The 24,269-nt window shown below is 36.1% G+C and overlaps 2 protein-coding genes and 1 pseudogene across 2 annotated transcripts; all 3 read right to left on the bottom strand.

Annotated features, from left to right (window-relative positions):
* Window positions 1–1,098: 1,098 nt before the first annotated feature.
* LOC122731435 (olfactory receptor 8K3-like) lies at window positions 1,099–2,058 on the bottom strand. Its single transcript, XM_043971543.1, has one exon. The coding sequence runs from the start codon at window positions 2,056–2,058 to the stop codon at window positions 1,099–1,101; it is 960 nt and encodes a 319-aa protein (XP_043827478.1).
* Window positions 2,059–9,725: 7,667 nt separating this feature from the next.
* LOC122731453 (olfactory receptor 8K3-like) lies at window positions 9,726–10,683 on the bottom strand. The gene is given in 2 exon segments (XM_043971572.1): window positions 9,726–10,568; window positions 10,570–10,683. Coding segments are annotated over 2 exon segments (954 nt in total). The 5' UTR covers window positions 10,681–10,683.
* Window positions 10,684–18,331: 7,648 nt separating this feature from the next.
* On the bottom strand, window positions 18,332–19,543 carry LOC122731870 (annotated as a pseudogene).
* Window positions 19,544–24,269: the final 4,726 nt, after the last annotated feature.

The raw sequence follows: 24,269 nt of genomic DNA on the forward strand, positions 1-24,269 counted from the left end.
GAATTTTAAATGGAAAAGCACTCAAAATTTATGTCAACAAACTCCCACAGTCTATGCATGAGTGGGAGTAAGATCAACTTATTGCCCAGAATATCACAGCTCACAATAATAGATGTTTTACTTACACCTAGCTCTTCTAACTGTACAGAATGTCCCAAAAATTTTATTCACCTTAAGCCTTAGAACCTTTAATCTGTAACAAAAATTCTGGGATTCCTTACATAATGCAGTGTTCTTTCCATCCTAACGCAAAAATGAAAACTCTGGGACCAAAATCGGGAAAGAGATGGGGATTTTCTTCAAGAATATGAATAATTATTATAAATATGAGGGAATCAACTTGTTCTGCTTCCCAGAAAAAAAAAGAGGAACAAAGACTGTAATTCACAAAAGCGACACTGAGGTTGTAATAATGAGAAATGTCTTAAGAAGAGATATAGAAAAGTACATTGCCTGCAGTGCCAAGTAGCATGGCTTTCATGTACATGTTTCCCTTAATAAAATGTAAGTTCACTGATGGAAAGAATTATTGATTTTTATTGATCTATATAAGCCTAGAACAGTACCTGTCACCACGATTTTCAAAATGCTTGTTAATTAGTTACCCCAGCCAAGGAAACTTCAAGAAAAGTTGTTTAAAATAATATGGTTTTATAGAGATAATTTCTACTAAATACCCTAAAAGGTCCCTTCAATTAAATGATCCAATAAACTAAGACTTGTTGGAAGTTGGATGATTAAAAAAAATCTAACAACCAATCAAAAAATTATTATCTGGCTGCATATTATAAGTGATATTTTTCTTTAAAAGAAAGGAGAGGGGGCAGTTAGGTGTTGCAGTGAATAAAGCACTGGTTCTGGATTCAGGAGGACCTGAATTCAAATCTAGCCTCAAACACTTGACACTTACTAGCTGTCTGACCTTGGGCAAGTCACTTAACCCGCATTGCCCTGCAAAAATAAATAAATAAATAAATGAAAGCTTATTGCAAAAAAATAAAATTAGAAGAAAAGAGAAGAATCATGGGAAGCTACAAAAATCTAATACATATTTATTTGCTTCTAATAATGCAAGAAATCCATGCTATGCGATGGACATTAAGGAGAAGGTTTACATAATCTTTTAAAGAGTCTTCTCAAAGCACTTTTCACTTCTTGGTTCCTCAAGCTATAGATCAAAGGGTTGAGCATGGGGATGACCAGAGTGTAAAAGACAGAGGCCATCTTATCTGTGTCAAAGGAATGGCTAGATTGGGGTTGGAGGTACATAAAAAGAAGTGTCCCATAAAATATAACAACCCCTGTAAGGTGAGATCCAAAAGTTGAAAAAGCTTTGTACCTACCCTCAGCAGAGTTCATCCTGAAGATGGCCACAAGAATGAGCGTATAGGACACAAGGATAATTGAGAGGGAAGAAACAAAATTAAGTGCAGCAAAGACCATGATATTTAGTTCTATTTCATTTGTGTATGAGCATGCAATGGACAATAGGGGGAGACCATCACAATAGAAATGTCTTATTATATTTGATTTGCAAAAAGACAATTTAAAAATCTTTATTGAGATCAGTAGAGAAACCATGATGCTATAGAAGTATGAGATGGCCACCAAGGCCCAACATACTTTTCTGGACATGATGATAATATAGTGGAAGGGCTTACAGATAGCAACATAACGGTCATAGGCCATGGCTGACAGGATAAAAAGTTCACTGGTAATAAATATAATAAAGAAAACTAGCTGTATTGCACATCCAGTATAAGAAATGATATTTTTTTCCTCTGTGAAACTAACCAGCATTTTTGGCCCAATAGCCGTGGAGTAGCCAAGATCAACAAATGCTAGATGCCTGAGAAAAAAGTACATGGGAGTTTGGAGCTTGGAGTCAACACTGGTTAGGATGATCAGGCCTAGATTGCCCAGACATGTTGCCATATAGTTGAGGAAAAACACAACAAACAGAGGGCCCTGTAGCTCAGGACTGCTTGTGATGCCCATGAGAATGAATTCAGTCACCTGGCCCCCTGTAGTTTCATTCAGATTGATCATTTCTTTCATCCAAGTATCATAATCTGAAAAAAAGAAAGAAGCCTTCTTTGAGCATTGTTTGCCTAGATTATTAGGCAATTAATGGGTAGAAATGTGTTAGAAAAAGATGAGAAGAAATTTTCCCACTCAATTACTGTGTATTTTATCAATTTATGTGCCATGTGGGGAATTCCCTCAAACTAAGTAATGCCACATTATATCACTTGATATTATATTACATTATATAACATCATATATCAACATCCTATTACACAGAGGATAGCGAATGGGGTTTTAGTTTACAAAATAGTGAATTATGAAACTACTTAACCGCAATTAATGGGGCAGGACAATATTATAGATATATTTTCAAATATTTTAACTAATCAATGGCTCAAAAATTATAATGCCATGTTAACATATGATAAAGCATATAATAATGCCTTAAGGAATTGTGATGAAGTAGATACCAATTTTGCTTTTAAGCTAAGTAAACATGAGATAAATACCACAAAGACACATTTCAAAAATCCTGTGTTACTCATGTAATTTTCTGGTTGTTGGGCCATCATTAATGACTATCAGTTTTAAACTGATGACAAATGCTGAATGATAAAATTTTCCTTTTTAAGATTGCCCATAACCATTAAAAGTATAGGTTCAGAATCTATCGCAGTCTCTTATTCATGTATTCATTAATTTTATGACATCTGGAAGATTGCATATACTTACTCTCTCGAGTCTCTTTTCTCTTTCTCTTGCCAGAAAGACAATATTTTTCCACTTGGATTTAATGGTTAACTTGGTTAAAAATTTGATACTCTAATGTACTTCATTCCAAGAGAGATGGAATAAAAAACTGGTAAAAATATCCTTGTTGTTCATACAATGTGCATTATATATATAGATTATAATATAATATGGCATTGACCTCAAAGATCAATATCCCTTGATCAAAACTATTTGACTTTTCTGTTTGTAGAAAAGTTTTGGTGATAATTATCACAGTTAGGAACTGCCATCTGATGGATTTCCTAGAATGATTTTATGCCATATTAATTCCCCTATTCACCTCCTTAATGGACATAGTGATAAACTTTTTGAACTGAGATGCTTGGACTCCATATTTTTGATACCTGTTGCATTGGAAAATAACAAACAAAAAATAATATTACCTGCTTATCTGAAAGGTAGAATCTTCTGTGGCTTGTCCATTATCTGTATTGCTAGCTGCAAGAGTTACTCTTTATGGCTTCCTCAGTCCTCATGAGGTTATTTTCCTGAACCAATGGGGATGTTTAATTAATTTCATATTATCATGTCACAGAAATTGCCCAGATAGTAATGTGATAAAGTTCACTGGTCTTCTCAATTTCATGAAGCATACTTTAAATACCTACTATGTTGTAGGCTTGAACATGTGGGTGATATGTCATGGTTGCATCAAGGCCAAAGACATTGCACAGAATTGTGGGAGAGATCAATGTAATAGAAGAACAGTTTATTTTAATCATCCATATAGTGTTCTTGTTGCTGATATTTTTCTTTTTTGTCAAGGAGGACCATGACATTGAGGTGATAGCATGGCTTGCAGTGAATTGGATTTAAGTGAGGGAGGATTGTGCAAGGTCACCATTTTTATTTTATTCTCCAGAGCCATCTGAGTCCAGTGGCAAGATATATATCAGGATGTCTCTGGATATTTAAGGCAGTTGGGGTTAAGTGACTTGCCCAGGAGGTAAGTTCAAATCTTGCCTCATACATATACTAGCTGTGTGAGCAATGGCAAGTCACTTAACCCCATTTTCTGCCAAAAGAAAAAGAAAAATATTTTTAAAATATTAAAATGAAGACCTATGCCAGACTACACATAGCTTTAGGCCATCAATTTAAAGAATTTATACCCTTTCCAATGGGGGTGGGTAGGCTGAGAAATCCCTGGACAGAGATTATCTCTACCTAGACCAGCCCCAGTCTTTAGTTATCCAGAGAAAATAATATGTTTCCACACAAGCTTGAGTAGAACACAGTGAGGTTCCCCACCCAAGATTATATTCCTTGAATGGCTGGGTGGGGTCTAACCAATATGAGGAGAGTTAATTCAAGCTCATTCAGTAATGTCCTCCAGGAAAAAGGGACTTTTTTAAAAAATAAGGAATTAAGAAGGGGAGAGCCTTTTAATATCCCCCAAGATATTGGTTATATTATTAATAATCATTTCTTACAGTTCCTAAATCTATTTTCCATTTCTTATGAGTTATAGTTTATAATGATGATGATGGTGGTGGTGGTTGTGGTGGTGGTGCTGCTGCTGCTGCTGATAATATCAACATAAATAATGCTTATTCTTCAATAGGCATTGTGCTAAGTACTTTACAATTATTGGTTCATTTGGTGTTCATAGAATTTCTGGTAGGTTGGTTCTATAATTGTTCCTATTTTATTTATAAGGAGAGGTAGAGGTTAAAACAATAATAACAAGAATAAACTTGGGGGCAGCTAGATGGCGCAGTGGTTAAAGCACCGGCCCTGGATTCAGGCGTACCTGAGTTCAAATCCGGCCTCAGACACTTAACACTTACTAGCTGTGTGACCCTGGGCAAGTCACTTGACCCCCATTGCCCCGCAAAAAAAAAAAAAAAAAAAAAAAAAAGAATAAACTTGGCCAGAATCAGACAAAACTTGAACATTCTGAGGCTGAATTTCAAAACAACAAAAAAAAAGTCTTTGTGAACCTTGGGTTCTGCTCTATCCTCAGTGTCACCCTAGCTGTCCCTGTATTGGATATTAGTCTATGCCTAATTTCTTCTAAACTGCTATATAGGACTCCCTCTGGTGTTATTTAAGGAGTTCTTACATAAGAAATTCATTTTAGGTGGCAGCTAGGTGGCACAGTAGATAAAGCGCTGGCCCTGGATTCAGGAGGACCCAAGTCAAATCTAGCCTCATACACTTGACACTTATTAGCTGTGTGACCTTCAGCAAGTCACTTAGCCCTTATTGCCCCACCAAAAAAAAAAAAAAAAGTTTTGTTTTTGATGTAAAATTTTATCAATTTTCCTAACTCAATTTTTTTGAAACTATTAATTTCTCCAGTGAAATATTCTAATCTGGCCTCAGACACCTTGAACTTACTAGCTATGTGACCCTGAGCAAGTCACTTAACCCTCACTGCCCCGCAAAAACAAACAAAAACAACAACAACAAAAAAAACCTATTAATTTCTCAAGTATTTCTTTACCATTGTACTTTGACTTTGGATTATAAATTCTCTTCAACTAAATCTCTTTCATATTATCCTTTATAATTTTGGGTCCAATGTATTATTTTGTTACAGAAACATGTATGAGTTATGCGTATGATACTGAAACTTTCTGTAACTCAAATTAGCTGGTTAGGCATCTGAAAGCTGCTAGCAGTTTGCCTATCTATAGGCTATTAGCTGCCCAGGCCAGTCTGTAAAGGCCTGCCCCCTCCTCTACTGCTTCTCCCAGACTCATAAGAAAAAAAGATTATAAAGCCTCCTTTCAATTAAAACAAAAAACAGATTTTATTGATGTGAATAAACTTAGAGATAAGGACAAAGAAAATCAAAATAGGACCTGTGAACTTGATCCCAACAGACTCTTTTTTTTTTTTTTTTTTTTGTGAGGCAATTGGGATGAAGTGACTTTCCCAGGGTCACACAGCTAGTAACTGTCAAGTGTCTGAGGTCAGATTTGAACTCAGGTCCTCCTGACTCCAGGGCCAGTGTTCTATCCACTGTGCCACCTAGCTGCCCCCAAAAGACTCTTTACTTTCTGTCATGCTGCTGCCCCTGTCTTGCTGCTTGATCTATAGCCACCACCTGTGTGCTCTCATCTCATCCCCCCATGGCTCATCTCTTGTCTACAGTCCCCCTCAATATCAGCCACCCTCACTAACTGAGCTTCAGAATAATAAACACTTCTCTCTCCTATGATCCTTTGACTGGCTTCCCACATACCCCAAGCTAATTCATTGTCCCCTCCCAGGCAGGGCCCAAGGCAGCCCAGGGCACAGAAACTCCATGTGCACCTTTGTTTGGCAGAGCAAGCTTGCACTGGGTCCTCCATGCATATGCCCGTGGAGGAAGAAAGCCCTGAGGCTGCCATGCCCTGTGGTGGTGGTGGGGGGAGGTCAAAGAGCCATGTGGACATGTGAGGCTAATTTTAACTTCTTACAGTACCATCTTGCTATTGTTAGACACTAGATGGAGATGGATCATTTTCAGCTCTGTATTGTAACTCATCCCCTGACTGATTTTGGCCCTTATGGTTCTGAATGAAATTTTCTGTCTCTATGGTATTCACTTATGCTACTGTGCAAAATCCTATGTGAATGTCAGATTTTGGTAATCCACTTTTCAAAGAATTCCAGGTACAATGTTCCCTCACTTGGAAACTCATCATAATGATTTTCAGAGAACCCACTACCATGGTTACATGCTAGCACAGTATGATGGCTGTTGCATCTCCTACAGACAAAATCATTGGTTCTCTCCTATGGTTCTTTTCCAATATTTTAAATAATAAGTTGTGTCTTTCTTTCAACATAGAATATGTCCTCCTTTATTATCTCTGATTTTTAAAAAAGGTTTTTATTTATACTTTTGAGTTCAAAATTTTATCCTTCTTCCCTTCACTCCCCTTTCCCCTCCCTAAGGTGGTAAGCAATCCAATATGGGTTACACATGTGCAATTATGTAACATGACCATATTAGTCATTTTGTATAAGAAAACCTGAATAAAAGAAGAAAAATGAAAGAAAGTGAAAAATGGCATTCTTCAGTCTATGTTCAATCAATATCATTTCTTTCTTTGGAGGTGGATAATATATCTCATCATTAGTCCTTTAGAATTGTCTTTGATTACTGTATGGCTGAGAACAGTTAAGTCATTCAGAATTCATCAAACAATATTGCTCTCTCTGTGCACAATGTTCTTTTGGCTCTGCTCACTTCATTACACATCATTTCATACAAGTCTTTTAAGTCCTTTCTCAAATCATCCTGCTTTTCATTTCTTGGAGCACAATAATATTCCATCATTTCATATACTACAGCTTATTTAACCATTCCCCAATGGGTGGGCATTCCTTTGATTTCCAATTCTTAGCCACCATAAAAAGAACTGCTGCAAGTACTTTTGTACAAATATGTCTTTCTCTCTTTGGGAATGTCTTTGGGATATAAAACAGGCATTGGAATTGATGGATCAAAGGTATACACAGTTTGGGGCAGCTAGGTGGTGCAGTGGATAAAGCACCAGCCCTGGATTCAGGAGGACCTGAGTTTAAATCCGGCCTCAGACACTTGACACTTGCTAGCTGTGTGACACTGGGCAAGTCACTTAACCTCAATTGCTTCACCAAAAAAAAAAAAAAAAAAAGGTAGACACAGTCCTATAGCCCTTTGGGCAGAGTTCCAAATTGCTCTCCAGAATGGTTGGACCTTTTCACAACTCTACCAACAGTGGATTAGAATGCCAATTTTCCCACATCCCCTCCAACAACCAATTTTACGTTCTTATATATTTCCCACATTTATTGGTGTGAGGTGATACCTTAGAGTTCTTTTAATTTGCAATTCTCTGATCAATAGTGATCTAGAGCTTTTTTTTTCATATAATTATAGATAGCTTTTATTTCATTGTGTGGAAATTGCTTATTCATAACCTTTGAGTATTTATCAATTAAAGAATGACTTGTATTTTTTATAAATTTGACTCAGTTCTCTATATAATTGAGAAATGAGGCCTTTATTAGTGATACTTGTTTCAAAAATTCTTTCCCAGTTTTCTCCTTCCCTTGTAATCTTTGTTACATTAGCATTGTTTGTTCAAAAGCTTTTTAATTTTACATAATCAAAATTATCTCTTTTGATTTTCTTTTGCTCTATATTTTCTTTGTTCTAAATTCTTTCTGCATCCATATATCTGACAGATAAACTATTCCATGCTATGTTTTTTTTATTTTATTTTATTTTTTTGCGGGGCTATTGGGGTTAAGTGACTTGCCCAGGGTCACACAGCTAGTAAGTGTTAAGTTTCTGAGGCTGGATTTGAACTCAGGTACTCCTGAACCCAGGACCAGTGCCTATATCCATTGTGCCACCTAGATGCCCCCTATTCCATGTTCGCTTAATTTGCTTATGGTTTCATCCTTTATATGTAAATCATGTTCCTATTTTGACCTTATTTTAGTATATGTTGTGAGATGGTGGTCTACACCTAGTTTCTGCCATACTGTTTTCCAATTTTCCCAGTAGTTTTTGTCAAGTAATGAATTTTTGTTCCAAAAGTTTGGACCTTTGGCTTTATCATATACTAGATTACTATGGTCATTTACTATAGTGTTATTTCTACCTAATCTATTCCACTGATTGACTTCTCTGTTTCTTAGTCAGTGCAAAATTGTTTTGATAATTAGTCCTTTATAATACAGTTTGAGATCTCGTACTGCTAAACCACCTTCTTTAATATTTCTTTAATTGATTCCCATGATATCCTTGAGCCTTTGTGTTTCCAAATGAGTTTTGTTATTTTTTCATAGACACATAATTTTTTTAATAGTTTCAATGGTATAGCACTAAATAAATAAATTAAAATGTAGGATTGTCATTTTTACTATATTGGCTCAGCCTACACATGAGCAATTACTATTTTTTCCAATAGTTTAGATGGGACTTTCTTTGCGTAAAGAGTGTTTAATAGTTCTGATTTGGACTCTTATTTTTAAACTCGCATTTGTTCATATCTTTTCTTTTTTCTTTTTTTTTCCTTACACCAGTGCTCCCAGGGTCATTGGCTATTTATGGGATTTTGAGAAGATGAGGAACCTTCTATGAGGAGCCTGTGTAGCTTCCATAAAGAACACCAAACATTATTTGTGTAAGGAATCATTGAGCTCCCAGATATGACAGTAATTAAAAGAAAATGGCATTAGGTTTATAAAGACTTTTTCATTATTTAGGTTTTGAAGAACTATCAAGTTAGAATTCTATATCAAATCCATATACACTCAACATTCCTTTTGGTTTCATAATGGGGAATTCTCTTTAAGCTGGAATTAAAGTTTACATTTTACATCTCAGTTGCTCTCAACTAGTAAATATTGGTAGGCAGGCAAAAATATATAATATGTAAAATTTTAAAATATTGAATGTACCAAGAATGTCTCCACTACCTAGCAGGGTATAATTGACTTAGGCATAGAAAATGAAAAAAAGAGGACTCCCAGTATATATATATATATATATATATATATATACTAGGATATATATATATATATATCCTAGACATGATAGATTTTCTCTATTAATACCATGTGCCCTAGCTATGCAGAGGCCTCATGTTTGAGTTCACAATGTCCTTGGCATGGCTCAGTGAAAATCGTGTTCAGCTCAGTATCACAATGGCAAATTCAGGATGCCTATTGGAAATTGACAATAGAGATACTGGTCCTAAATTTGGGGAAATGGTTTGAGTTAGGCAGACCCATTTAGATTTATTGGAGGTTCACCACTGGAAGAAGACTCACAATTAAAAATAACTCTCTGACTGCATATTAAAGGATTTTATTTTTCTCAAAAATATGAGAAAAGTCCTGAAAAACTTGACAAATTAATCTAGGACAAACTTGCTTCTAACAAGACAAAGGAATCACACTTTATATTGTCATTAAAGAGAATGCTTACATCCATTTTTAAAGAGACTTTTCAAGGCACCTTTCACCTCTTTGTTCCTCAAGCTGTAGATCAAAGGGTTCAGCATGGGGATGATCAGGGTGTGAAGCACAGAGGCTATCTTGTCTGTGTCAAAGGAATGGCCAGATTGGGGCTGCAGGTACATGAAGAGAAGTGTCCCATAGAACACAACCACCATGGTGAGATGAGAGCCACAGGTGGAGAAAGCTTTTTGCCTGCCCTCAGAAGAGTTCATCCTCAGGAAGGCTGCAAGAATTAGTATGTAGGAGACAAGAATAATCAAGAGGGAAGAAAGAAAATTCAATAGAGCAAAGACCACAATGATTAGTTCAATCTCACTTGTGTCTGAACATGCAATGGACAATAGGGGGAGACCATCACAGTAGAAATGTTTTATTATATTAGAGTTACAGAAAGATGATTTAAAAATCTTTATCGTGAGTAATAGTGACACCATAATGCTATAAAGGTATGAGATACTCACAAATATCCAACATACTCTATCTGACATAATGAACATATAGTGGAGGGGATTACAAATAGTCACATAGCGGTCATAGGCCATAGCTGACAGAATAATAAGTTCATTGGTGATAAATAGAACATAGAAAACTAGCTGTATTGCACATCCATTATAAGAAATGATGTTTTTCTCCTCTATGAAACTAACCAGCATTTTTGGCCCAATAGTAGTAGAATAACCAAGATCAACAAATGCCAGGTGCCTGAGAAAAAAGTACATGGGGGTTTGCAGGTGGGAATCCACAGTGGTTAGCATGATCAGGCCCAGGTTTCCAAGAGCTATGGCCATATATATAGTTGATGAAAAACAACACAAAGAGGGGGGCCTGTAGCTCAGGATGGTTTGTAAGGCCCATGAGAATGAATTCAGTCACCTCTCTCTCTGTGGTTTCATTCAACTTAATCATTTCTTCTATCCAAGAAGCAATCTGAAAATGAAAGGAAGAAGACTTTTCTGAGTATGATTTTCAGTTAATGTTATATCTTAGATAAGAGGAGTAAGAAGATTTTTTTTGAATTACATTGTATTTTTTTTCAATTAGGTATCATGTGGTAAATTTGTTCAAACATAAATCATATCACATCGTATCATTTCATATAATATCACATTTTACCATGTTATGCCATATAATATATTGTATCATATCAACAACCTGCCACTCATAGGAAAGTGGATATAACTTTATTTTATAAAACAAGGAGTCAATTATGAATCTATGTATCTGTAATTTATTGGAAAGAATAATCAACACATTTTCAAGTATAAAAATGTTTATATTATTTTAACTAATCAGTGGGTGCAGGGATTATAATGACATATTGAAGGAAGGTAAAGGATTTCAGAACTCCTTATGGAGGAATCAAATTGAAGTAGGTATCAAATTGGCTTTGAAATTAAGAAGACATAGGTTAAAAATGTATCCAGCACATTTCCAGGTAATGCTATGCATATAATCATCTGGTTTCTGTATCATTGTTTATTGCTATCTCTTTATAAAATGATGGTCAAGATTGAGATATAGAATTTCCTTTTTTGGAGTACCCTAAACTATCGGGGATAAAAGTCCAGGATCAATTCCAGTCTCTTACTTATGCTGACATAAATTGTAAAATGGAGACACCATATATATATATATATATATATGTGTGTGTGTGTGTGTGTGTGTGTGTGTGTGTGTGTATATGTATATATATATATATATATATATATATGTATATATTCTTTTTTAATAGTCTCACTTACCTTATCAGTGGAAAAATATTTTTTTCTTCCTTGTCATCTGGTCAAATGACTGGTGTTTTTAATGACTTTCATTTCCAAAAACATGAAAAGGCTTTTTTTAATACTCTTGATGTGTCTAGTTACATAGCACTGATCTAAAAGACCACTGTGATCCAATATATTACTAGTAGTCAGTACCCCTTGACAAAAACTGTTTGATTTCTAAGATTGGAAAAACAAAACAAAAAACAAACAAAAAAACCCATCTGTCTCATTGGACATAAGTAGGAACTCTCATTGGATGGCTTTCTTGGAATGATTTCATGTGATTAAAATTTGAATAAATTCAACATATAGACCCTAAATTTCCCCCTTAACACCTGCAATAGATATAATGCTTAGCTTTTTGAACTCAGCTACTTGGGCTCCATATTTTTATCACATGATGCACTGAGAAGGTCACAAACATAGAGTAATGTTACCTGATTATTTGGAACTGAGAATCATCTGTGTTTTTCACGATATCTGTACTTCTACCCGTTAGAAGACTTTATGTGTTTCACAGTCCTCATGAGGTCTTGTCCCTGGAGTAGCAGAGAAGTTTAATGAATTTCATATGATCATGTCATGGCAATTGCCTAGACAGCTATAAGTGATAATTCTCAATGGTTCACTCAATTTAATGAATCATTTATTAAATAACTACCCTGTTCCAAGCTTCTGTTCGTTAATGATACATCCGGCTTGCATCAAGTCCAAGGACATTGCACAGTCTTGTGAAAGAATTTTTTGGCCAAGTTGAATAAGAACATATAATACTTAGAATATAAAGTAAAGTTGCATGAGTAAGAGTCAGAGTTTGCCTTTTCAGATTCATCTCTAGGACAGATGAGGATAAATGGACTTAGCCAAAAAATAATCTTCTTTCATATGTTTTTTTCCTTTGATTCCCATGATATTCTTGAGCTTTTGTTTTTCCAAATGAATTTTGCTATTATTTTTTCTAGACCGATATTTGTTTTTTCATGGTTTCATTGGTATAGCACTAAATAAATAAATTAACAGGTAGGGCTGCCATTTTTGCTATACTGGCTCAGCCTACACATGAGCAACTATTTTTCCAATTGCTTAGATCTGACTTCATTTGTGTGATAAGGGTTTAATAGTTCTGGTTTGGACTCTCATTTTTAAACTCTTATTTGTTCATATCTTTTCTTTTTCTTTTTTTTTTCTTACAACAATGCTCCCAGTGTCATTGGCTATTTATGGGATTTTGAGAAGATGAGGAATCTCTATGAGGAGCCTGTGTAGCTTCCACAAAGAAGGCCAAACATTATATGTCTAAGGAGTCATTGAGCTCCCAGATAGAACAGTAATTAAAAGAAAATGGCAGTAGGTTTATACATCCTTTCTCATTATTTAGGTGTTGTAAGAACTGTCAAGTCAGGATTCTATATTGAATCCATATACACCCAACATTCAGCCTTGGTTTCATAATGCAGTATTCACTTTAATCTGGAATTAGAGTTTACATTTTATATCTCAGTTGCTCTCAACTAGTAAATATGGGTAGGCAGGAAAAATATATAATATGTAAGATTTCAAAATCTTGAATATACTAAGAATGTCTCCAGTACATAGCAGGGTATAATTGGTTTAAGCATAGAAAATGAAAAAGGTGACTCCCAGTTGTTGTAAAATAATGGAATTTGGCAGATGCCCAGGGGGTCAGACTTGATTGACTTAGTAGTGTTTGAATTGAGTGTGAATTAGAAACTAATAAGTACCCATTTAAATATGGTTAGATTTAGCCACACCTGGCCTGCCCTGTTAGACCTAGTCTAACTTGGGCAACTCTTAGAAGGTGTATCCTTAGATGCTGTGGACTGAGTCATCAACAGAGAACCAGTATCAGCCACATTACTTGAAGGACTTCCCCTTTGGGGGAGGGAGAAAAAGGTAGAAAAAGGGACCCCAACAGGAAGTAGGAGTCTCTCTCTGGCCTTGGAGGAACATTTGGAGCAGACTGGAGACTGGCTCCTGACTCCTATAAAAATTACAGACCCCTGGTGGTGAGTTAATAAAATCTAGCTCTGAATTAGCTGAAAGTGAATTTTGCTTTTGAGATAGCCTTTGCTAGAGCCAGGGAGATTATTCATTTTCCTCTTTCCCCATTTCCTTGTCCTTGACTTTATTAATTTCACCTTTGTTGTGTATTTTATTCCCATTAAATAAAACCTGATTTGTTTGTGGAAAACAGGCTGTTAATCTCCTTTCTTATTAACCTGGGAGAAATAAGTAAAAAGGGAAATTTGGAGGGGAGGAAAGTTTGGACCTAGAGGTCCCTCATTATTTTCTGAACCCCAATATTACGTTGAGCCACCCAATTAACTCTCCCCATATTAAAATTGGCCCCTACACAATGTATATGCCCTTGACATGGTAGATTTTCTCTATTAATACCATGTGCCAACCAGAGTTCTTATGTTTGAGTTCGCAACGCCCTTGGCATGGCTCACTGAAAAACACATGAAGCTGAGTATCACAATATCAAATTCAGGATGCTTAGTGGGGGTTGGTCATTGAAACATTGTTCCTAAAGTTGGGGAAATGGTTTGAGTCAAGCAGTTCTTTGATGTGTTTCAGGTATTATATTCTGATCTGTTACACAGGAAACTAGACCTTTTCAAGCCTGATTCTTAAAGCCATCACTTAGGAAACTAGTTACTCTGGAGAATGGTACAAAACTTCTTATCACCACGAGCTCATATAGATAACCACCTCCCAACAATGGAAATATAAATATAAGAGCTCCAAAACTGGCAGTAACTCTCCAGATCTAGTCATGTTTTAGACTATCATTATCCACTATCATTTCAAGGAAAAGACCCCTTGATGATATAACCTGACCTTTTCTTTACTATGTTCTATAGCTACAACTGTTGAGCCAGAGATGAAATTTATCTACTACCAATGTTTTTGAAAGTATGGTTCAACCTAACAAAGAGGCATGAATATGTTATTAAAGAATATCCCTTAGGATATGGTTCTCTGCTCTATTTTATAGACCCGCAAACCCCCTCAATTTCCCTTACAGCTGAAATGCTCATTACATATTTTGTCCACCTATTAAGATGTGAGATCCTTGGGGCGGCTAGGTGGTGCAGTGGATAAAGCACCGGCCCTGGATTCAGGAGTTCCTGAGTTCAAATCCGGCCTCAGACACTTGACACTTACTGGCTGTGTGACCCTGGGCAAGTCACTTAACTCCATTGCCCCATTAAAAAAAAAAAAAAAAAAAAAGATGTGAGATCCTTAAGAATATAGAGTGTTTTCCACTTCTATTGGTTTCCCCAATTTTTAATGATGTGTTTTGTGTAGAGTAATTGTTCAAAGATTATGTTTTCATTAATTTCTGTTCCAGGAACTGGCCATTTCTTTTGTAAGTACATTTAGAATGTAGAAACTCTGAAGCCTTACATAACTTATCCCCATACATCTTTTTCAGTTTTCTTAAATTATATTCCTTGCCATTCTTCTATCCAATGAAAATGACCTACTGGCTGTTCTTGCATTGTCTCACCAATTCCCTGCTTAGTGGAACATTATTTTCTTCTCTTCTTCTTACTTACCACCCATGTTTCCTTTACATTTCTACTAAAATCCTACCTTCTATAGGAAGCCTTCCTTAACTCCTCTTAATTCAAATGTTTTTTTTCCTCTGAGAATTATTTTATGTTTATCCTGCATATAGCTTGTTTTGTGTGTGTGTGTATATATATATATATATATATTTCCATATTGTCACAACCACTAGATTGTTAGCTCCTTGAGTTTGTTTTTTTTTAATGCCCCAGCACTTACCTCAGTGCTAAGTACATAATAGCTGCTTATTACATATTTATTGATCAATTATTGACTTGATGGAGACTTCCAAATAGATATTTTTTTTTGCTTTCCCCTTTGATTCTAGGTTTTAATGTTTCCCAGCAGGACATACACTTCCCATATATTTTCACTTTAACTTTCATGAATACTTTAAATATGGTATGGCATTGAGCTTGATATTTCTGTGCATGGATCACAGTGCCTGATTCCGTGGATAAGCATGAAAGTAATTATCAGGGAAATGTGTATTTCATGTTGATGATGAAGGAGGGGGAGGAAGAGAAGTAGGAGCAGAAGAAAGTCATGAAGAAGAGGGAGAGGAGAAAAGGAGGAGCACTGATAGCGATTAATGATGACAGTGATTATGGTAATGGTGACTACAATGAGTAATTAGATTTTCCTTCATTGAGAGCTAGCCTAGTATAGGAGATAAAATACAGAATATTGAATTTATAATTAGGAAGACTTAGTTCCAACCTTTTACCCAATATTTACAGGCTCAATGATGTCAGTAACTTATTTAATATTTTTGAGAAAATTGTTGTGAATTTCAATAAGGGAATGTTTATGAACTCTATAGATGTCAGCTATTATTTATAATTTTTGTTCTTAGACATGTCTTAAAATATGTATAATTAAAGCACTTTAATATTATTTTCACTGCTCTGAAGTGATTTATTTATGAGGAAACATTAGAGAATTAAGACACAGCAAAACAAAACAAATTCTCCTCTAAGAGTACTTTACCATTGTGAGAATTGGAGCCCCACCAACCTGCTTAGTAAGACATTGCAGGGAAGCACTGCCCTGAGGAGAAAGCATGAGGTGACCTTTCTGGTGTTTAGAAGGTCAGATTGGCCTCTGGAAGTTGTGTCTACCACCTGTGGGTCGTGTCAATCAGTGCTACCAGCCAATTAGCTTGGAGCTGTGTGTGAGGACAGCCCTGCTTCCTGTTCGACAGGGGCTTCTGGGAGAAGTGGCCAAGGATCTGGGTCTTTTCATTGAGGACTTCTTAGGTTTAGTGAATTCCAATTTCAATAGGATCACAGAGTGTTATGTATCAACAAAAGAAGCTAATATAATCTCCATTCATATAGACATACCATCCTGGCAAAGTACGGGACAATCATGTTCCATTTTGCCTTGACCACACCACATTTGGAATATGTTAACAGTGTTCAGGATAGAGATTCATAAGTTACACAATGAGCAGAGAGAGGAAACAATAAGATGAAAGAGTACATGATGTGAGGATCAGTTGATGACACTGTTGTGAGCCAAAAGAAGAGTTTCATGACTTCATGATTTCTTAACTGGAATGACACTTAAAATTAATGTCATCAAATTCTCATACTTTATAGATAAGTGTGAGTTAGAGAGGATGGACTCACTGCCAAAGATCTTTCATTTGAACCAAGGTCCTGGAACTGTACAGTGTGTCCTAAAAGACAATTCATTTTAAGCTTTGGAAACTTAAATATGCACTAAATTTTTTGAGACACAGTGTATGACCCAGTATTTTTTTTTTTATTCAGTGAAAAGAATCAAAGACCCAGAACTGAAGATGGGATAATAGCTGGAAATTTTCTTCAAGGATTTGAAAAAATATTAAAAAGAAGAGGCAATACAGTTGTTTTGCTTTTCATAGAAGACCACGGGTATTGGATAAAAGTTGTAGATGGGGAAATTTAAATTATAATAAAGAAAAGGGTCTTATTAAAAAGTAGATTGCCTGACTTGCTGGGTCATGTGCCCATCACGTACATGTTGTTTACTTTAACAAAGTAAAATTGCATTGATGACAAGAACTATTTTTTTGGGGGGAGGCATTTGTGGTCAAGTGACTTGCCCAGGGTCACACAGCTAGTAAGTGTTAAGTGTCTGAGGCCAGATTTGAACTCAGGTCCTCCTGAATCCAGGGCCTTGCTCCATCCACTGTGCCACCTAGCTGCCCTAAGAACTATTTAAAAAAATTATTTGTGGGGGCAGCTAGGTGGCACAGTGGATAAAGCACTGGCCCTGGATCCAGGAGGATCTGAGTTCAAATCTGGACTCAGACATTTGTCACTTACTAGCTGTATGACCCTGGGCAAGTCACTTAACCCCAATTGTCTCACTAAAAATATATATATATATATATATATATATTATTTTCTCTAAAATAAGAGAGAAGAATTGGAGATTCATAGTGTGATATTTAAAATCTATATTGTGTGATTGCCTTAAATTAGAAGCTTCAGCACCAGTCTTTGGGCATTAAACATTTATTAAAGCATACAGATATTTACAAGGAGTTCAGAAAGCTAAGAAAAAGAAGTCCTACCTAGCCTAGAGTTCCAGCCTGGTTGGGTTCTTCCTCAAGTCCTCCTCCATGAGCCTGCTTTAACCAGGAACTCTCTAGCAAGCTGATTGTGGAAGCTTTTTATAGGTCTGGAACAGAGGTGGTCCTTACATGCTGCTTCAAGCTGATTGGTTGGCATCATCCAAATCCATTGGTTTTGAAGGTGTCCTCAAGTTGAGTTCACAGTATAACTTCTGAGAACAATACCTTCTTAAGGGATAGCCAGGTGTGATTACAATCCAGTTAACTTGAAGTAGGCTAATCAGCAGTCAATCATTCTCACTTGATTCAATCAGTCTAGATTAATCTCCAGGTGGGTCTTTGAGTATCTGCTAAATCCCATTATTTTATCACAATAGACAAAGAAATCTAGCACAAATTTTCTTTCTTTTAATTAGGAAATTGAAGGGCAGCTAGGTGGCACAGTGGTTAGAGAGCCAGCCCTGGGGTCAGGAGGACCTGAGTTCAAATCTGACCTCAGACACTTAACACTTACTAGCTGTGTGACCCTAGGCAAGTCACTTAACCCCAATTGCCTCACCAAGAAAAAAAAAAGAAATTGAATCATTTGTTACATTGGGCACTAAAGGGAATGCTTACATCACTTTTAAAAGAGTCTTTTCAAGGCATCTTTTAGCTCTTTGTTCCTCAAGCTATAGATTAAAGGGTTGAGCATAGGGATGACCAGAATGTAAAAGACAGAGACCATCTTGTCTGTGTCAAAGGATTGGCTAGACTGGGGCTTCAGATACATGAAGAAAAGTGTCCCATAAAATACAATGACCCCCATAAGATGAGAGCCACAGGTAGAGAAGGCTTTGTGCCTGCCCTCAGAAGAATTCATTCTGAGAATGGTCACAAGAATAAGTATGTAGGAGACAAGGATAATCAAGAGGGAAAAAAACAAATTAAATGCAGAAAAGTACAAAATAATTAGTTCAGCCTCACTTGTGAAATTCAATATACCCTGTCTGACATGATAACTGTATAGAACAGAGGCTTACAGATAGCCACATAGCAGTCATAGGCCATGGCTGACAGGGCAAAAAGTTCATTGTCAATAAATATGCCAAAGAAAAATAGTTGCAGCACACATTCATTATAGGAAATGATATTTTTTTCCTCTATGAAACTGACTAGCATTTTTGGACCTACAGCCATGGAATAACAAAGATCAACAAATGCCAGATGCCTGAGAAAAAAGTACATGGGGAGGTGGGAATCCACACTGGTTATTATGACTAGTCCTAGGTTCCCCACAACTGTGGCTACATAGTTGAAAAACAACCCAAACAGGGGTCTCTGCAGCTCAGGATGTTGAGGCCTATGAGAATGAATTCACTACCTGGCCCAGTGTGGTTTTATCCAACTTGATAATTTCTTTTATCCAAGGAATATAATCTGAGAAAACAAGAAATAAGCCTTCTCTGAGTATTATCTTCATCAATATTAAGGCACATATTTGGTAGAAATGTTTTAGATAAGATTGTCATTGACTATCTGAACCTCTGAATTGGCTGCAGCTGGGGCTAACTCAGCTCACAGTCTGGTGAGAGGGTTAAGCAGTTGGCAGAGGGAGATTATAGGCGTCTGTGCTGGAACTGAAGTGGAACCATGTCATTTTGACTGTGCTCATATACAGAACACAGTTTTGGGTGGAGGTACCAGGTGGAGGAGGGGTGTAGGCACCCCTGTGCTTGCAACCAAAGTGAACCAGATTTGTTTCTGGGATAAAGAGCAAGTAGCCTGTGGGTGAGCTGAGAATGTGTCATCCTTAAATCTTACCAACTGAGACCCCCTGAATCTTGGAATAGTGCATCCTGGAGGCAGTGCCTCACTTTAAGACAGAGTCAAAAGTCAAGAAATAGGTTGGCAAGTATGAGCAGGGGAAAAAAAAAAGTGTGGACAATAGAAAGTTCCTTTGGTGACGAGGAATATCGATGTGCAACCTCAGAAGAGGATAGCAACATCAGGGTTTCTACATCCAAAGCTTCCAACAAAAATATGAATTGGTTTCAAGCTATAGAAATGCTTAAAAAGGACTTTGAAGATAAAGTAAGAGAGATAGAGGGGGAAAATGAGAGTGATGCAGGAAAGTCATGGAAAAAAGTCAACAACTTGAAAAACGAAATGGAAAACCTTTCTGAAGAATATAATTGCCTAAGAATTAGGATTGAACAAATGGAAGCTAGTGACTTTATGAGAAACCAAGACACAATCAAGAAAACCCTAATAAATAAAAAATTTGAGGGCAATGTGAAATAGATAATTGTCAGGAAGTTTCCCACCCAATTACACTTATATTTTATCAATTTAGTTACAATATGGTCAATTCACTCAAATAGAAATTGTATCATATCACATCATATATCATATCATATCAACATTCTGTCACCAAAAAGAAAGTGAAAGTGGTTTTATTTACAAAATAGGGTTACTTATGAAACTACTTATCCCCAAATAAAGGGACAAGGTAATACTTTGAATGTTTTAAAATATTTTACCTAGTGTGTGGGTCAAATTATTATAATTGAACAAGGAAGAATGATTACATATAAGAACATCTCATGGAGAAATTGTGCTGAAACAGGTATCAAGTTGATTTTGAGACTAAGAAAAGATGGGTTAATAACTGTATCCACCATCATACCCTATGCTTGTCATATAACCTCATGTTTATATGGATGATTTTCTATGTTTATACATAGCAAGGTGATTGCCCATGACAAAAGATGAAATTTCCCTTCTAGAAGTGCCCTAATCCACTAAAAGTTAAGTATTACCTTCTATTGCAGTCTCTCCTTTTTTTTTTTTTTGAGGCAATTGGGGTTAAGTGACTTTCCCAGGGTCACATAGCTAGTAAGTCTTAAGTGTTTGAGGCCAGATTTGAACTCAGGACCTCCTGACTCCAGGGCCAGTGCTCTATCCACTATGCCACCTAGCTGCCCCTGCAGTCTCTCCCTCTGGCATTATTAATTTTATGACATCCAGGGATACTCCATATATCTATTCAATATCTAGAGTCTTACTTCCCTTTGTCTAATGAGAGAAAAATATTTTTTCTACCAGGTAGGCATATAATCTTAGTGTTTTTTCATGTCTTTCATTTCCTGAGACAGGAATGGACTTCATAAAAAATGTGCTTGTTCTTCAAATGATCTTTATTGCATACCACTGATCTCTAAAGTCACTGGCATCACATATATTATTAGTGATCAATGTACCTTGAGAAAAGCTATTGGATATGCCTGATTGCAGAAAACTTCTTTGACAATTCTCATGGATAGCAACTATCATACGATGTCTTTACTAGAATCGTTTTATGCTATTATGACTGAGTTCACCACATGTCCCCCACGTTGTCCACTTCATACCACAGTGGACATAGTGATTGAGTTTTTTGAACTGAACTGCTTAAACTCAAAATTTTTGACAACTGATTCATGGAAAAGATCAAAAAGGATTACGTTACCTGCTTATCTGGAAGGAAAAAAAATCTTTTTTTTTTTTTTTATGGTATCTGTAATGCCAGGTAATAGAATGAGACTTACAGCTTTCTCACTCACCAAGAGGTCATGTCCCTGAAGCAGTGGAGAGGTTTAATGAATTTCATAAGACCACTTCATGGTAATTAACCAGACAGTAATAAGAGACAACTTTAACTGGTTTATGAATTTTCATGAAGCCTTCATTAGATGCCTATAATGTTTCAGACTTCCGTTTGTAGGGACTATACCCTGGTGGCATCAAGGCCATATTTTTTGGGGGGGTGGCAATGAGAGTTAAGTGACATGGCCAGGGTCACGAAGTTAGTAATTGTCAAGTATCTGAGGTTGGATTTGAACTCAGGTCCTCCTGAATCCAGGGCTAGTGCTTTATCCACTGTTTCACCTAGCTGCCCCAAGGCCAGAGATATTGAACAGGCTTATGGAAGTGATCTGTAGCCAAGCAGAACAGGTTATTTTAACCATCCACCATCCATTCACTGAAAGCCAAGTAGATGAAGAACATCTGGGACCCAGAATATAACATAAAGTTGAAAGGGTAAGAAGGAGAGTTTTCCTTTTTTAGATGCATCTCTAGGATTGATGGGTACAAATGGACTTAGTACTGGGTACTCAAAGTAATCAGGGGGAAGTGAGTTGGCTGTATTAGTTGAGACAGTTAACTGTGCCTTCAGTTTATGAGAACTAATTTCTAATCCTGGGCTAGCTCTTTGACTTTTGTCATGTAACTTAACCTCTGTATGTCTATTTTTCCTTCTAATAAAATAAGGCTAATAATGGCATCAATATAAAAGGATTTCTGTGAAGATCAAATGAATTTTTATCAGGTAGCTAAGTGGTCCAGTGGGTATATCTTTGGGCCTGGAGTCAAAAAGAGCTGATTTCAAAGTTGTCTCAGATACATATTGATCAGTCTGAACCTTGGTATGGATTTTATTTGCAGACAGCCTGAGTTGCTTGAACTTTAAATGGAGATAATAGCACTTCCTAAGTGGATGGTTTTGAGATTCAGATGAGATATTATTTGTAAAATGTTTAGCATAGAGGTTTGTCTATAGATGGCATTCAATACATTAGTGTATATTTTAATTCTAATAACTTTGTTCTGTTCTGAAGGAGGCCCATATTATTGTTTTTCAAAAAATTTAACAACTTTTTTATTTTTAGTTCTAACTTCTTTTCCTCATACTAGGCTTCCCTCATCCATTGAAAAAGCAAGCAATATGATACCAATTACAAATTTAAAGTTATGAAATGCATATATACACATTCTCAACATTGTAATATACAGTTATGAAGAGAAATACATTTTTAAAAAATATTCTTCAATCTGTACTCAATTTTATTAGTTCTTTCTCTCTGAACATTTATGGCATTTTTCAACATGAATCCTTCGAAATTGTCTTGCATCATATTATTGATCAGAATACCTGCCTTTCACAGTTTCTTGTCTTTAAGTGTAGCTGTTACCATGTAAAATGATTTCCTGGTTCTGTTCACTTCATTTTCCATCTGTTCATATTTATCTTCACTAGCTTTTTCTAAAACCAACACTTTCATGATTGGGTATGCTTAGTTTTATAGCCCTTTCTTTGTGTGTGTGTGTGTGTGTGTGTGTGTGTGTGTGTGTGTGTGTGTGTGTGTATATTAATATAATATACTGTCATGAAATAGTCCCTACTTGGAAGACAGAGCTCCCCTATGGACCCTAATTCCTTATGAATCAAGTGAATAAATGGAAAAACATTCCACTCCCATTCAAGAGTTTTAATTTATTTACTCATTCCACAGCTGATGGACATCTAATTTATTTCAAATTTCTTGTTACTTGAGGGGAAAAAAAAGGTACTACTCTGAATATTTTGGTGTATATTGGATTTTCCTTTTCAGTTGTATCTCATTATGGTATTTGCATAGCACATTTCCTTCAGTGTAGGTGCAGCTCACAATAGACTGATGCCTTATGTGTTTAATAAATTTTTGGTCTATGGAGAAATTAATGGACCAGATAGAGTTAGGAAAAGTAAACCTCTTAGTCAGTTTACATGTGAAAAATAATATGTCAAGCAATGGCTAACCATTTATTGACAAGTTTTATTGACCAGTAATTGGAAAGCCTAGGACAAGGGATAGGGAGGAAAGAAAGGGGGGAGACCCTTAATATGATTACAAATACATAGAGTATATGGGTGACAGTTCTATGTGATAGATAATAACTTTTTAAAAAGTTAAAAGAAGGGATGAGAAAGAAGAATGCACTAGGAGAAGAGGGGAAGGAGAGGTAGAATGGGGTAAATTATCTCACATAAATGAAGATTTTTTATGGTAGATGGGAAGATGGGGAAGGTGGAAGGATAAAGCACTTGAAGCTTACTTTTTGGAAGTAGTTCAAAGAGGAAACAATATACACACTCATTTGGGAATAGAAAGCTATCTTTCCATAACAGAAAGTAGGAAAGTAGGAAAGGGGATAAGATTAGGGAGCTGCCTCATAAAAAGGAGAAGCAGTAGTCAGAAGACATCATTTTTAGGATGGAAAGGGAGAGTAGCATAAATGTGGGAGGGGGATGGGAGGGAGGGAAATACACAGTTAGTTAATGATGATGTTTTTTTTTCCTCTTAATATAATTTAAGTTCATTGTGGCCAAGAACTATTTTTTTTTTTAATCTGTGTGAGTCCAATGCCTAGAACAGTACCTGAGCCCAGGATTTTCTAAATGCTTTTTAATTGATTTTCCCATGCAAGAAAACTCCAAAAAGAGTTCAGCTTTTCACTATTATAGTATATAAGGAAATGGATTATTTTGTGGAGATATTTCGTACTACATTCTCTAAAAATTTTCTTCCATTAAATTATCCACTAAACTAGGACTTATTGGAGATTGACCTCTACAAGAAGACTAACAAATAAAAATCATTCTCTAACTGCAGACATATATTTTGTCTAAGATGAGAGGAACCAGAAAACTTAACAAAAAGTAGTCTAGAACAAAATTACTTGCTTCCAATAAGACAAAGGACTCACACTTTACATTGGCA

This window comes from Dromiciops gliroides, chromosome 6 (genome assembly GCF_019393635.1).
Source record: "Dromiciops gliroides isolate mDroGli1 chromosome 6, mDroGli1.pri, whole genome shotgun sequence".
Classification (NCBI taxonomy): domain Eukaryota; kingdom Metazoa; phylum Chordata; class Mammalia; order Microbiotheria; family Microbiotheriidae; genus Dromiciops; species Dromiciops gliroides.